At 37.5% G+C, this 15201-nt stretch overlaps 2 protein-coding genes across 10 annotated transcripts in view; one reads left to right on the top strand and one right to left on the bottom strand.

The window, feature by feature from the left end:
- Positions 1-473: 473 nt before the first annotated feature.
- On the bottom strand, positions 474-9677 carry LOC141776712 (acyl-CoA-binding domain-containing protein 5A-like). Of its 5 annotated transcripts, XM_074650472.1 has the most exons (14): positions 9464-9677; positions 9153-9274; positions 8351-8474; positions 7343-7415; positions 5645-5795; positions 5432-5470; positions 4859-5083; positions 3507-3719; positions 3139-3233; positions 2307-2487; positions 1921-2129; positions 1747-1797; positions 1520-1635; positions 482-1406 (listed from the first exon to the last, which is right to left on the bottom strand). In XM_074650472.1, exons 2-14 carry the CDS (start codon positions 9232-9234, stop codon positions 1394-1396), a joined length of 1572 nt encoding a protein of 523 aa, XP_074506573.1. In that variant the 5' UTR covers positions 9235-9274; positions 9464-9677; the 3' UTR covers positions 482-1393. The 5 variants fall into 5 exon arrangements, with proteins under 5 accessions (XP_074506576.1, XP_074506577.1, XP_074506573.1 ...); XM_074650476.1 differs by lacking the exon at positions 9464-9677 and having other exon boundaries at positions 477-1406; XM_074650473.1 differs by lacking the exon at positions 5432-5470 and having other exon boundaries at positions 483-1406.
- Positions 9678-11737: 2060 nt separating this feature from the next.
- LOC141776723 (abl interactor 1-like) overlaps positions 11738-15201 on the top strand; it is a 34692-nt gene continuing 31228 nt past the window's right edge. For 2 of the 5 annotated variants that reach the window (XR_012595795.1, XM_074650493.1), the window contains exon 1: positions 11744-12072. Coding sequence is in view for 4 of the 5 variants with exons in the window: in XM_074650493.1 (XP_074506594.1) it covers positions 11956-12072 (117 nt within the window). In the remaining variant the exon portion in view is untranslated. Of the gene's footprint in view, positions 12073-15201 lie in introns of all 5 variants that reach the window. The other 3 variants (XM_074650496.1, XM_074650494.1, XM_074650495.1) reach the window with 3 other exon arrangements.

Genomic DNA, 15201 nt, shown 5'->3' with positions numbered 1-15201 from the left:
ATTCTGGACCAGTTGTAATTTATTTATGGAGGTGTTGCTGATGCCATAGAGGAGTGAGTTGCAATAGTCAAGGCGGGAGGAGATGAAGGCGTGGATGAGTTTCTCTGCTGTAGGGGGTGTGAGGGACGGACAGTACACTACAAGATGTTTCTGAAAACATTTGAGGCGAGAAATAGGCATTACAGTAACAGAATATTGATTCATATTTGATCAGCGCTGCCTAGTTTGACCGTTTGATCGGAGTTCACGAGTGATTGACAGCTGCATCAGTTGAATGAACAGCTAATAGGAACGCTCTCTCTCTCTGAAATGACCTGCGATTGGCCAAAATCTCCCGTGACAGCCTTAAAACAGTGCCATGAGGAGGTGCAGAAGTCTTGTTATCTCTCAGAACACTTGAATTACAATATGCTGAAAGGTTATTATGGACTTTTTGCCCAATGATGCCAAAAATATTCTGCCTACTGCAGGTTTAATCTCAATTTTGAACATAAAAATCAAAGATTCACTGCAATAAATGTGTTGTGTTTGTCCAAAGAATGTGTTTATTGCATGTCAAAATATGCTTCATATACGTATGTTTAACAATCGTATATTTGAAAGCACCACACCTTTGATTTAAACACAGAAGTCTTAATTTCCATTGTACAGCTGACAAGAAACAAGAATGAATATATGGATTGTTCTTACTCTGTATTCACCTTTTGCAAAAGTGCAATCTTTACTACAGTACTATTGCACTGAAGCCATAAAATAAATATACACTTTTACACATAAATAACAATATTGGTCACCATGTCTATTTGGTCTAAAAAACAAATGCTCCTAAAATATTTTCTATATTTAGAACAATAAATATAAAAGTCCTTAATAATCGTAAAATATTGTTTGACAAAAACATGAAAAGAAACTTAAATATACAATGAAATGCACAATAAATAAAATAACTGGCAATGGCATCGCTTAAGGTCCACAACTACTGTATTATCATGAATTCATTTCAATTAAAAGTGGATGCAGTTATGTGAGTTATGTGTATATTGAGTTCCTGGTGATCTGTGAGTCATAAATAAGATCACCGCCTAATACTAAGCTCACTGTAACAAAGAGAATGTGCCAGTATTTACTGTATAATGCACAAATCCTCCCTTTCTTAAACACCTAAAAAGTATCCATGGAGTCAAAATGCTACGTTATATTGCCGAGTCCCCCTTTACACACGTCTTTCTGACCGTTCATTTATCTAAAGTAGCCTTTCCATTGCTACTGGTGCCTCATTATACTCCATCTGTCTGTGGTGGCGGCGGCTTGAAAAAGCCACAAAGCAACAAAAGTGCAACAACTTCATCCCAGCTTCGTGTTCTCTGATTGATGCTGAAGGTCGTCAGACTATTCATGGGATTTTCCTGTGAGGAGAAAAGGTGAAACGGAGTTTTGGTAGTCTGTAGTGTTGTGGCTATAAAGCAAAAGGAATTAGTGATAATAGACCAGGACATTTTTGATCAGTATTTTTGCTCACCTTCTCCTCCGTTGTAAGTAAAGCTGGACAAGCCAATGGGAAATCAGAGGCCAGAGTGCAGTCAACACCACTGTGAGTGGAGAGAAGTCAAAAGGCCACCAAGAAGGTCTCAGGAACTATAAAAAACAACAACCCAGAAACGTTTATTAAAGTGACTGTTTCCTGATTGGATTAAACTTAGTCATAAAACGAAATAAATAAATTTGAAATAAAAATCTAAAGAGGACCTTTTGTGCTACAGGTAGGGGGGAGTCCTGCCTTGGCGAAGATGATCTTGACTGAAAAATGTAATAAGAAAATATAGAAATCTATTAATAAATATATAATAAACTGTCATGGAGACCGTCATCAACAATGTTCTATTCCAGTAAACACTGTGGCTAACACCTCTGGTCTTTCACCTGTGACACCGTATGCGCCTCCAGAGCGTGCAGCCTGTGCAACACTGTGGCCATGTCATGCTGCAGCCGCAGCAGAGCCGTAGCTATTTGTTCGTTGACGTTTCCCCTGGCAACGCTAACAGGATGTCGGCTCTGTGACAAACAGCAGTTGGTGGCATCGACGCTAGCACACCGCTGAGAGCTGCAGGTTGCCCTTGGCGATAGTGAACCTGAAACAAGAGTCAGAACGAAACAGCTTAATGATATAACATGCTGACTTTTGATGAAAACTAAGCTGTGTTTTAGGGTATCTGATGCCTTTAAATGAGTACAAACTAAATGCACATCTTAGGAGAGAGGTGAATTAGGGATAGAGTGTCAGGATAAATCAAAGTCGACAGTCGAACCTCTCCCTCTTCTTGACAAGGAGCTGTTGTGCTGGCTTGCACTAATCCCTTCTTTAAAGTAGGACTCTCCCATGAGTACTGAATCCTCTCCTCCATTCAGGGTGGTGTTGCTCTCAAACCAAAGATCCCTTTTCCTCACTGAAGCCGCTCCTGATCCGGGTGACAGTATTTTTGATGTAGACTTGGGAGGAAAAGAAGAGAGTCAACAATGGCCACAATTAGGTCAGAATTTGTGTTTAAATTTATAACTCATTATGAATTTATTTCTATAATGTTGACATGATTAAATGAATAGTTTTACATTTTTGGTAAATATCTTATTTGTTTTCTTGCCGAGGGTTACATGAGAAAAGAAGCTTAGCTTAGCATAAAGACTGGTAGCAGGGATGAACAGCTAACCTGGCTCTGCCTGAAGAGCCTCGTTTCCACATAGCTCTGTGAACGTATGCGAGTCAACGGACACAAAACAAAACAGTGTGGAAACAAGGTGTGAAGCTGGTTTAATCTGTACAAAAACCAAAGTGTATAAATAACATGTTGTAGTTTTTGTGGGGGTTTATATGCTAGACTCTTTTTTAACTGGGCGCCATGATTTCCTGGAGTCTACAGTGAGCTCTAGAGGTGCTGGTAGATCAGTTCTTTCCCTCTGCTTCCAGTCTTTATACTAAGCTAAGCTAACAGTCTCTTGGATCTGGCTACATATTTAACACAGAGGCATGAGAGTGGTATCGACCTTCTCATCTAGCTCTCGGAAAGAAAGAGAACAAGGCTATTTCCTACAATGTGGAAATTAATAATTTAATGTGGAATATGTGGAAGATGGACAACACACCTCTTCCATGGCCAGATGCTCCATTGAGTCACAGAATTCCTCGTTATCTGAGTCTGTGGATCGGTGGTGCTTCTCAGAGACAGCATCACTATGACCTGGAAATGGACAATATGGTAATTAATTAATTCAATGTACATCTACATAATAAAACATTTAGTTTGCTATATTTTCTCTTTTTCTTTATATTTTTTCTTTTTTTCCCCACAGTGCTAATTTATTTTTTCCCTTATCTTATTCTTTATAGTATATCTACTGTAAGGTTTTACACAAAAGGAATCTGGAAGAACATAATTATTATCATAAACTATTTTGAGGTATGTGTTATGCAAACAAATATGTATACTTTTTGCATTAATGTGTAATCTTACCACTCAGGTGTCCGTTAAAGTGCATATAGGAGTTGTACTGCACGCTGGGCTCCACGGAGCAGGCAAGCTCCTCCTCCTCCACCTCGCTGTTGAGGGAGCTGTTTGTCCCGTTGGTGAAGGAGGACATGCTGGGCTCCATGCTGCTGCTGGAGCCCCTGGTGTCAGACCTCCACCTTTTGTCCACCGTCAGCAGCCGAGGCTGAGGCCTCCAGCCTGAGACAGTACAAAAGAAAGAGAGAGAGAGAGTACGACAAAGCATTACAAAGAAGTGGAGTTATTTTTTGATGTGCCCTTTATCATATCTGGCCCTGCATGTACTTTTTTCTTTATCTCACTGAGATACTGCTCTCATTTATATGAATGGATTCAGAGGGAAAACACATCACATTCATTCATTTACTTTCAATGGAAACTATGCACATCTTGCACCTATAATAATAACTTAAGGGTGTCACATTATAGTGAAAATGTTTTATTTCTTAAAGAAAAAATAAGTAAAAAAAAAAAAAATACTTCCTACTCTTTCAAACAAAGAATAGAGATGCAAAAAATAAGGAAAATTATAAGAAAGTAGTGCATACGTAAACTAGAATTACCACCTAGTGGTTGTATGCCTCCATCAATCAGTCAATTTGCAGTTTACATCAATTTATGTCCAAAATGTCATCACTTTATAATTTGATCCTATTAATTTATTATTAATATAAACAAATTGGGAAATTGTCATAATTAGCATAAGTATTACTGTCCAAAAACGTGTTTTGTGAGGTCACAGTGACCTTGACCTTTGACCACCAAATTCTAATCAGTTCATCCTTGAGTCCAAGTGTACGTTGCCTCCACGCCTGTGAGGCATTAAAATGTCAAGGGTTCATAGAGTAAATCAATGCTTCATAAAAAGCGAAGGGGTTACGAACAGGTCACAAATATATAGATTATTTTTTCAAAAAAGGCTAACTGCCTTCCTGAAACACCTGGGCACTGTAGTTTTTAACAAATGTTACTCACAGAGGAGTAAAGTGTATATTTGTTAGGGACTATTTTCAGCTGCCGATTGATACACATTTTGGTGCACTAGTGAGTATTTAAGGCAGCAGGGCGATTCATGTGGGATTGACTGATTGATGTGTTTTTGAATGGCTCAATGGAGCTCTAAGGCCCAGAGGAATAGTATATATCAGGCAGTGCTTTGGTCTTCTTATGGGATTTGTTGACATTAAGAAAATTACAGAATCTCACCAGCCGTACCCTTTAAATCATGTAAAAATAGCTACTATGTTAGCGTAGTATGTGACCTCTACAACACAGCAAATTTCACAGCACACAAAACAGCTAACAACTACAGATGGTACCTTTTTCCTCCTCCTCTTCCTCCTCCTTGTCTTCATCGTCTGTATTGTCTTCTTCATCCCCATTCTCCTCTTCCTCACTTTTCCTCCAATCACTACTTTCCTCTTTACTCTCGATTTCACTATTTTCTCTGCATCCCTCTGCTTCCTCATTACTGACACTTACGCCATGAACACTGCTGTCATGTTCTTGGAAGTTTTGTATATCATCCCACAGATCCCCATAGCCTGAGCGGTGAGGGAGACACTCTTGATTAACTCTTCATCAAAGTGCACAATGTCGATTTACACCAAGCATAGACTCACACACACAGTTGACAGAATATTCTGCGTTTCACAGCTTCTACACACTACATCTACACCACAAAGTGCAAATAAGGATGCACGGCAACAACCAACACACTGACTAACTACAGCACATACATGACAGATTACACAAGATAATTCCATCCATCTAACAATAAAAAAACAAGCCTTTCGTCAAATGAAATGACAATGAAAGCAGGTTAAAATAAGCTTATACACTGAGGGACTAAGCTATCAACTCTACAGCTAATGCGAACACCAAAGACTTGCCTTCCATTGTTGGTTTGTATAATTGTTTGACCAGATCATCTAGTGATAAAAACACAAGTAAGACAGGCTCAGGATTCAAAAAGAACTAAGAACTAAGTGTGACTAACAAAGAGGATTTTAACAGCAGTGCTACGTCCCACTTGAGCAGCAGCAGTGCTCTCCCTGGATTATGTTCTGCATTTATTATTTATTATCACTGATCATGTACAGTACCTGTGTGGTTTGCAAAAGGCCTGGTGAAGGGTCTGCTGTCCACCTCATTGTCTTCAGCCTCTTCTCCTTCTCTGTCTACCCCTGAGTAGAAATTGCCAAGCGTCTGCACCAGGTCAGACACTTCATCCGAGATTGGCATGGTCTCCAAAATCTGATGACACACATAAATAAATAATAAAGTTATAGTGAAAAAAAGCACAATTTGAAACTGTAACAATAAAACATTTGCTTTTGCATAAACAGGTGTGGTAAAACTGTCGCTATAGAAAAGATGTTAATTAAATATAATTACACAAAGCAAAGGCTGGCTGATTTATCTGCTGGACCAGTTAATTAAAGTTGATTAAAAACAGCTGGGAACTGGAGGAACAGAGTGCCACTCAGGTGCTATTAGGTGAAAAAAAGAGTAACAAAATTTGTAAAAGCAGTCTGCTGTAATTAACAGGCATCTGTTAGTGTTCAACAAGTTTTTCAGATACATAAAGTCCTTTTTTATTAACAAGTCTAAGAGTCTAGAGCCATGCTAACAGCAGCTCTGTGAGGCTGTACTTAACACCAGCATGCTAACATGCTCACAATGCTAACATGCTGATGTTTAGCAAGTATATTGTTTACCATGTAGACTATCCTAGTTTAGCATGTTAGCATGCTAACCAGTGGGCAACTCTGGGTCTGAGAAGTGAAGCCAATGTGGAAGTGCCTTAAACCTGCATTCTTTCTAACAGCCAGCAGGGGGCGACTCCTCTGGTTGCAACAAGAAGTCTGATTGTATAGAAGTCTATGAGAAAATGAGCCTACTTCTCACTTGATTTATTACCTCAATATACATTGTAAACATGAGTTTATGGTCTCAATCACTAGTTTCAAGTCTTCTTCAATACAGCATGATGCTCATTTAGTAAATTATGGTCCCATTTAGAGTCAAATAGACCATAAAGCAGGGTATGCTTTAGGGCGAGGCTACCTTGTGATTGACAAGTCGCTACCACGGCGTTTTCCGGTCTGGGAGTTGTCCGTGTTTTCGTCTTACAACTTTAACCCTTTCACAGTGTGTTTTCAGTTCATGAAAGTTAATTATAACCTTTTTGGTCGCCTAGAAAATTTCTTATTAAGCGTTCTGTTGTACTTAGCTCCACCCTTTCCGGTCACTACTGGTTGCAAAAAACCAAGATGGCGACGGCAAAAATGCCGAACTCGAGGCTTCAAAACCGTAGTCCACAAACCAATGGGCGACGTCACAGTCATTACGTCCACTAATCATAGTCTATGATGCTAACATTTTCCAATTAGCAATAAACACAAACTACAATTGAGGCTGATGGAATGTCAAACCAAAGTATTGGATAAATGAAAAATGTCACCTTATAATGGCACTAGATGAAAAGGATTATTACAATTCAAAGTCAGCCTCATGGTGGTGCTAGCGTAAAAGTCAGGGGCTCGCCAAAGTCTACATTATACATCCTCTGGGGACCAGGAATATCTGCACAAAATTTCACGGCAATCTATCAAAAGAGTTGTTGGACTAACTAAATAATAATAAATAACATTCATCATAGTCAAATAAATCATCTTTACACAAAGTGTCTTTAAAGACTCCATCAATGTGAATAGAGATGTGTGCTACTCCAAGTTTATTAACTTCATTATTATGCATACTGCCTCTATTCAACTTTAGTTTTCCTTGAAAGGACTTACCAGCTGGATGTCCTCAACATAGTTCTTCATGGCTTCTTCCTTTGTCATATTTCCTAAAGAGCTCCATGCATCCCTGGTAACACAAAGTCTCAGTTCAACACTTGAACCCTGAGAGGCAAGTGAACACTGAATAACTGAGAATGTGCAGTTTTAACACAGCGGTATTAAACTGTTCAGAAATCTCACTAAACTAAACTTAAAGGTCCCATATTATGCTCATTTTCAGGTCCATACTTGTGTTTTGTGTTTCTAGTAGAACAGGTTTACATGCTGTAACGTTCAAAAAAAACTTTTTTCCCTTCATGCTGTCGGCCTGAATATGCCTGTATTTACCCTCTGTCTGAAACGCTCCGTTTTAGCGCATTTTGATGGAATTGCGACGGAATTCCGTTGTTAGGCAACAGCTTGGGTCTATGTGTAATTCCTGTCAGCTGATGACATTCACATACACTTCAACCAGGATATAAACTGGGACACATTTAGAATGTTTACATTTAAAATTGTGTAAAGGGTCTAAATATTGTATATTTGTGACATCACAAATGGGCAGAAATCCTGACAGCTTGTTTCAAATGCAGAGTTTCTGAATACGGGCTGTGTGTATTGAGTGTTTCGATACTTTCACAGTATTTATATAGGACTTAAGCCTGCTTTGTAATAAAAAAAACATGAAAAGCTCACTTTTTTATAATATGGGACCTTTAATCTATTCTGTATTATGGCAGGATTATCCATTGGATATACCCACAGTATTGTGTAGTAATATTTGGGTATTATTAATATAATTCATGAATTTGGAACAATGGTATAGCCAGCATGTGAAGTAACTGTGAGACTGAGTGAAACTCTGACAGTATGGGTAGTATGTAAGCCTATGTAAGTTAGTGTGAAACATGCAAATGCATCAGCTGTGTGTCTCCTGTGTTGCTGTTAGCGCTAACTCTTGAATATAATTGTGTAATACAACAATCATGACGTGTGCATTAAGACAACATATTATTATAATACCATTTAGCTTTTCCATGAGTGTCCCAGAAGCCGTTCGGTCTGGGGATGTCGCAGGGCCCCAGGGTGGCCTGCTTGTAGTAACTATAGAACATCAGCATCATGTCATCAGATGGCTGGAAAGGACCTGAGAAATGAAGGAAGCTAGTTATAAAAAAGTGAAGAAAAAAAACATACATGTGTAGGCAGGGTCTGAAATTAAGCTTTTTCCTCACCTGCCACTGTGGCAGGTCACTGAACATTTCTACGGGCCACTCAATTTTTTTTTGTCTACCACTTCTGAAATCTAGGTAGAACGCTTTAGAATTGTAAACACTGAGTCAGTAGTGACAGACTGTAGATTTATGAAATATATCATGTAACCTTAATCCATGACTACATTTGATTTAGGAATTGCTTCTTAAAAATAATATTTCTTAATATAAGGAAAACCCATCTGCCACGGTGGCAGGTGACCTGACATTTTTACCTGCCTCAGCCAACATTTACCCTGTTATTTGGCAGGTGGCAGGTGCTAATTTCATTCCCTGTGTGTATAGGGCAGTTTGAAAATGTAATAAAAACATGAAGATACATGTGAGCTACAGCAGTTGTTATTAGACTTGAGAAATGACTGATGGCTGATGACAGTTAATCAGCTCTTAATCTTATAGCAGCTTTATCAATGGAGGCTATAAGCAAAGAATGAATGTAGGTCAATTACCTGGAGTGTTAACACACAAACAACAAGCACCGATTTCACACTAGCACATAACTGAGCACCATTCCAATCACTTTCATTTAATAGACTAAATCAAGTCATCACCTTCATCAGGCAAACTCCGGATCACTTTAACTGCAGCAACAAATTTCGCCTCCAGGCTGTGTATGTCCTCCTCCTGCGCCATGCTGAACCTCAACAAGGATGTAATGAAGGTGTCCTCACATCTTTAACCACAAATAGGAAGGACAAATCAGAAATTTGTTCATCACTGCAGCTCTTATCTAAGGAGGCAGACTGTTTATTCTAGGAGGTTCCTGGATAAAATTGTAGTCTAGTTAAAAAAAAGCCCTTGTCGCTTTAGTGTCAATAGATAATATTCTTTAACAAATATGGCTTATTTGTTAGAAACTCACCACAAAGTTGTATATTCGCCGGTGCGATAATAATTTCATTAGCCCGGTGTTTGTCAGCAAAAATGCAGCAGAAAGCCAATTTCGACTCCGGTCAAGGATGAGCCAAACAGTCAACGTCTTGGTTACTCAGTATGTCTGGGAAATGTAGTTCTTGTGGAACAAAACGTCGTAGAATAGCGGGTTAAAGCGCAACGGTTACTCCTTCAAGTCCCACAAACCTCCTCGCAGCCGGGATTTAAACCGCAGTGACGTATGGGAAATGTAGTGTCGTGAGGTTTATTCCTTATAAAGCAAAAATAGCAGTGAGGAGCACAGGCCTTATGTAAATAATTTTTTAACGAAACATGTTGTGATACCTTACATTAGTAGGCCTATGTCTTAATAATAATATAATATAATATAATATAATATAATATAATATAATATTATATAATATAATATGATTTAATATAATATAATATAATAATTTTAACAGTGTTTTTCTTATCTTATAAAGGGTTTTCTGTGTACTGTGGGTGAATTTCTAAACTGTAGTGTTAAGTTTTATTATCTTTTATTATTTTATTAAGTTATATTTTATGCATCTTTTTGAAAATAAAACAATTAATCACCATAGTTTAAAAAAAAGTTTTATAAAGTATTTATTTATGAAGGTTACAACCTTTCTGTTATTTCAACGCTTCCATAATGTTTTTACTAGGCTACATATTCAAATTACATTTAGTAATTGTGATAACTATAAAGGTGACGAATGTGATGATAATGTTGATATTAGTTATTGTTTTTTTAACTGTAAAATTATCTTCACCTTTACAGATATATGCTCTTGTAATGATATATGATATATATGATATATGTTTGTCTTTTGTGCCTTTTTTATGATCTGATCTGATTTTAAAGGTCCCATATTATGCTCATTGTCAGGTTCATACTTGTATTTTGTGTTACTACGAGAACATGTTCACATGCTGTAATGTTAAAAAAATAACTTTATTTTCCTCATACTGTCTTCCTGAATATGTCTGTATTTATCCTCTCTCTGAAATGCTCCGTTTTAGCTCATTTCAACAGAATTGCAAAAGAATTATGTTGCTAGGCAACAGTTTGGGTCCGTGTTTACTTCCTGTCAGTTGATGTAATTTACATACCCTGCAACCGGAAATAAACTGGGACACATTAAGAATGTTTACGTTTAAAACCGTGTAATGGTATATTGGTATAATATTGTAGATTTTAACACAAATGGACAGAAATCCTGACGGCTTGTTTCAAATGCACAATTTCTGAATATGGGCTGTGCGTATTTCTCTGTATATTGAACGTTTCAATACATTCACAGTATTTATATGGCACTTAAACCTGCTTCATACTATAACAGAAATGACAATCTCACTTTTTACAATATGGGACCTTTAATTAATTGACAATTTTTTTTTTGTGTATTTTTGTGTATGTGTTTGTTTTGGGGGAAGAAAAGAATAATAAGTAAGAAATGTGATACATAATATGATTTGCGCATAAATAACATATACATATATACCATTTAACCTAAAATATATTATTCATGTTACACATATTATTTTATAATAATGACAATCCATTATTTAACCCAAATTGTTTATTAGTGTAATAATTATTATTACTATTATGATTTGTATTATTTTATTTTATCTATTTTTTTTTATTTAATTTTTTATTTAATTTTTTCCCCTTCTTTTTCTTCATTTTATTCCAAACATAGCATAACAAACATAGCAACACATAACACCGGTGCCATAATACAAAAAAAAAATTATATCTTACATTTAACATTTAATATGTACATACATATATACACACATACACATCGCTCCCCACTCCCACGCTTCTTCCCACCCCTAAAGGTAAAGTTACAGAAAAAATAATAAAAAAATATTTTTTATTAGTTAGAATTAAAAGTAATAAGTACTACGGTAGTATAGTTCGTGGTGGTAAGATATAAACCTGAAATAAATAAATAAATGAATGAATTAATTAATTAATTAAATAAATATAGAGAAAAGGCAAAAAATATTTCATTTTATTACTATTTTTTTTAATTGTATCATTTCATTTTATTTCATCTATTTTTCTTTTTTTTAATTTGTATTATTTTAACTGACGTTTTTTTACTGAAGGACTCCAACGTCATCACAGTGAAATCTAATTGGTCTACCACCCTTCTCTCTCGGCCTCTCATCCAATCATCAACCGCCCTTTCCATAACGTCACTGCCATTTGTCACAGTTCTGTTGTGTGAATGTGAATCGGAGGCCAGCCAGCCAGCGGCCGCCTCACAAAGCCAGGCGGGGGAGCCCCTCTCTCAGCTACTAAACACACCACCACACCTCCTCCTCCACCACCACCACCTCCACCACAGCATCACCACCACCGCCTCGCCTCACTGAGAGAGAAGAAAAAAGGACTCACACACAGAGGGAGAGTGAGGAGAGAAATGCTGAAAGGGATGTAAGATGGCAGAGCTACAAATGCTATTAGAGGAGGAAATCCCTGCCGGTAAAAGAGCTCTTGTGGAAAGCTACCAGAACCTGTCGCGGGTGGCGGAATACTGTGAAAACAACTATGTTCAGGTAAGATAACGACGACTAACGGCCGTTGATAACGACTAACGGCCGTTGTGATAACGACTAACGGCCGTTGAATTCGGTGAATGTATCCGCTCTTCTCCTCCTCCGTCGTGTGTCTGCGGTGCCGCTGTAGTAGAAGTGAGTGAAACCACAGGGACAGGAAATGCTGGTCGTAACGAAAGGGATCCTCAAACCGCTAGCTCCAACATAGTGGCCTTTTTTTTATCCCGGTTTAATGACTCAGTCGCGGCTGTATTTGAGTTATTTTCTCGTGTTGGCCGTTGAACCGGGGCCGTTTAACGACTATGTTCTGTGTGTGTTGAGAGCTGCTGCTGGGGGGCTTACAGAGGGTGTGTCGTTGTTATGACCAAGTGGTTTTGTCACTGACTGCATTCTCTGATAGGTAACCTGTGATAGCCCCCATTTTTTAATTGTTTAACATTAGCAAAGCTGTAAGGACTTAGTAAGATGTTGTGAATGTTATTACACCAGAAAGGGAATTATAAAAATACTATTAAACGCTTAGTCACTATTGAGTAAAGATACTCACTATACTGTTATAACCACTAGTATTTCCCCATTAGCCATTAACACATAGACTCTTAAGCAGCTTATTAGTGGATATCATTCTCTGATAGGTAACCTGTGATATAGCCCCCATTTTTATACATTTTTTTTTATGTTAATCATAATTTTTCACTTGAGTTTAACCAAATAACAGCTACATAACAGCGTTATGAAGGAAAAACCTTCAAAAAGAGACATTTTATTCCTGCAAAAATGTAAAAGCTAACATTAACAAAGCTGTAAGGACTTTGTTATATGTTGTGTAAGTGTTAATGCCTTAGTCACTATAAAATGTTGAGTAACGACACCCTACACACTATACTGTTATAAACATTTAGCTGGTATTTCCCATTAGCCATTAACATAGACTCTCTAAACTGTTAGTTTGCTTATTAGTGGATATCATTCTCTGATAGGTACCTGTTACAAAATATAATCTCAGCCTCCATTTTTATAATTTTTTTTGTGATGTTAATCATCATTTTTCACTTGAGTTTAACCAAATAACAGCTACATAACAGCGTTATGAAGGAAAAACCTTCAAAAAGAGACATTTTATTGTAAAATCGAACATTAGCAAAGCTGTAAGGACTAAGTAATATGTTGTATATGTTATTGCATCAGAAAGGGAATTAGAAAAATGCCTTAGGGACTATAAACTGTTGAGTAAAGATACTCACTATACTGTTATAACCACTGGTATTTCCCATTAGCCATTATAACATAGACTCTTAAAGCATGTCTCAACTGTTAGCTTGCTTATTAGTGGATATCATTCTCTGATAGGTAAGCTGTGATAGCCCCCATTTTTATACCTTTTTTGTGATGTTAATCATCATTTTTCACTTGAGTTTAACCAAATAACAGCTACATAACAGCTTTATGAAGGAAAAACCTTCAAAAAGAGACATTTTATTGTAAAAGCTAACATTAGCAAAGCTGTAAGGACTTAGTAATATGTTGTGGATGTTATTTCACCAGAAAGGGAATTAGAAAAATGCCTTAGATAAACTGTTAAGTAAAGATACCTTACTCACTATACTGTTATAACCACCAGTATTTCCCCATTAGCCATTAACATAGACTCTTAAGCATCTCTCAACTGTTAGCTTGCTTATTAGTGGATATCATTATGTAGGTCAAGTCCTTAAAGACTTCTAGAGAGGAAAAACACAAGTCATTGAATACTCTATAGATGTATAGTCCAGCTATACTCATGATGCTGATATCATGTGTCTGACAGTGGCTACAGTGCTGAAAACATGGCTCCAGTCCAGACAGAGCATGTTCCAAGGATCATTTGCTTGTAATCAAATAGATGGTGCAGGTTAATGATATAGGTGTGTCTGCTGCTTTTTTTTTTTTTGCATATACAGACTGAATGTTAAATCAGTGTCAGGAAAAGTATGAATCAGAAGCAGTGGTTGCAAATGTTGGGACAAACCTGGGGACCATACAAGTTATCATTTTATTCATTTAATTAGAAGTATCTGTTTTCGAAGAGTCATTATTACTAGCTGGTGTTATTTCCCCACCCACAAAATGCTGTATTTTTCTCACTACAAAATTATTCTCACATTGGAGGGCTCCCTCAGACACAATCACAGTGATCCATGGCCCAACGTGTATAAAATATTAAAACAATTTTGGGGATTTCTATGTCTGCAGAGTTACTCACAATAAATGTCACCCACCCTGTTACTTTGCCACGGTGAGAATGTATTCAGTTAATGTGTGGGCTGACATCGTAGACCATCACTAGGCTGAATGCTCCGGTGTGAACCGCAGCGTCTGTTGACAGACCAGAAACCCCACTGTGCTCCAGCATGGTAATTTTTTTTTTTTCACCGTAGTGCTGAGAGACTACCGCAGTTAGTCGTAATAACACACCAGATCGCTTTGCCTTGTTTGTCATCAGAAATGCAATGTAGGTTACACTGCCTGAATGCATGCTTAGACACTGACAAGCATACACAGCCCTGTGTCTCACCCCAATATCATTATGTAGAAAGCTACCCGAGAATTTTACTATTAAGCTCAAAGGTTATTATCACATTTTATTTAAAGTCTTACAGGTGCAGCTCTCTTTGTGGCCAATTTAGTTGACGTAGATAGTTTGAGAGGAAATGTTATCTATTATTAGAAGCGGTGGGTTAGAGGTTAAACCAGGTGGCTGATATGTTGAGTTATACATGCTCACTTGGGGGGGGGTTTACATTTGAGTAATTTGGATTATTGTGTGGACATTAAATGCTGATTTTGGCCGTCACTACTAGGCAGAAATGCATGTGGTTTTCGATCATAAACTCGATCATAGAAATCATGCGTCCTGCACCCCCAACTCCAAATTTGATTTTGCTAATATTTTTTGCTGAGTGGTGATCCTCGCAAATCATCACTTTGTAATTTGCTTTCAACTTTGATGCAATGACGTTCATAAGTCACAGCTATAAAGGAAATGAAAAACCACACTTACGTGAGGTTTTGCAGGTTGGCAACGGGCGTGCTCAAGTCTGATTTTGATGTGTGATTGTTTGAGGTGTCCTTAGCTGTCAAGTCAAGAGA

Source organism: Sebastes fasciatus, chromosome 11, assembly GCF_043250625.1.
Source record: "Sebastes fasciatus isolate fSebFas1 chromosome 11, fSebFas1.pri, whole genome shotgun sequence".
Lineage (NCBI taxonomy): Eukaryota > Metazoa > Chordata > Actinopteri > Perciformes > Sebastidae > Sebastes > Sebastes fasciatus.
This window is presented reverse-complemented; position numbering and strand designations above follow the sequence as displayed.

Bases quoted from the DNA above. Each gene is read 5' to 3' on its own strand.
- LOC141776712 (XM_074650472.1), bottom strand. From the start codon at position 9,234: ATGGCGCAGGAGGAGGACATACACAGCCTGGAGGCGAAATTTGTTGCT. The intron at 2,130-2,306 runs GTTCGACTGTCG...CTCTTGTTTCAG, and splicing joins CTTGTCAAGAAGAGGGAGAG to GTTCACTATCGCCAAGGGCA. The intron at 1,636-1,746 runs GTCCTCTTTAGA...TGTTTTTTATAG, and splicing joins CCCTACCTGTAGCACAAAAG to TTCCTGAGACCTTCTTGGTG.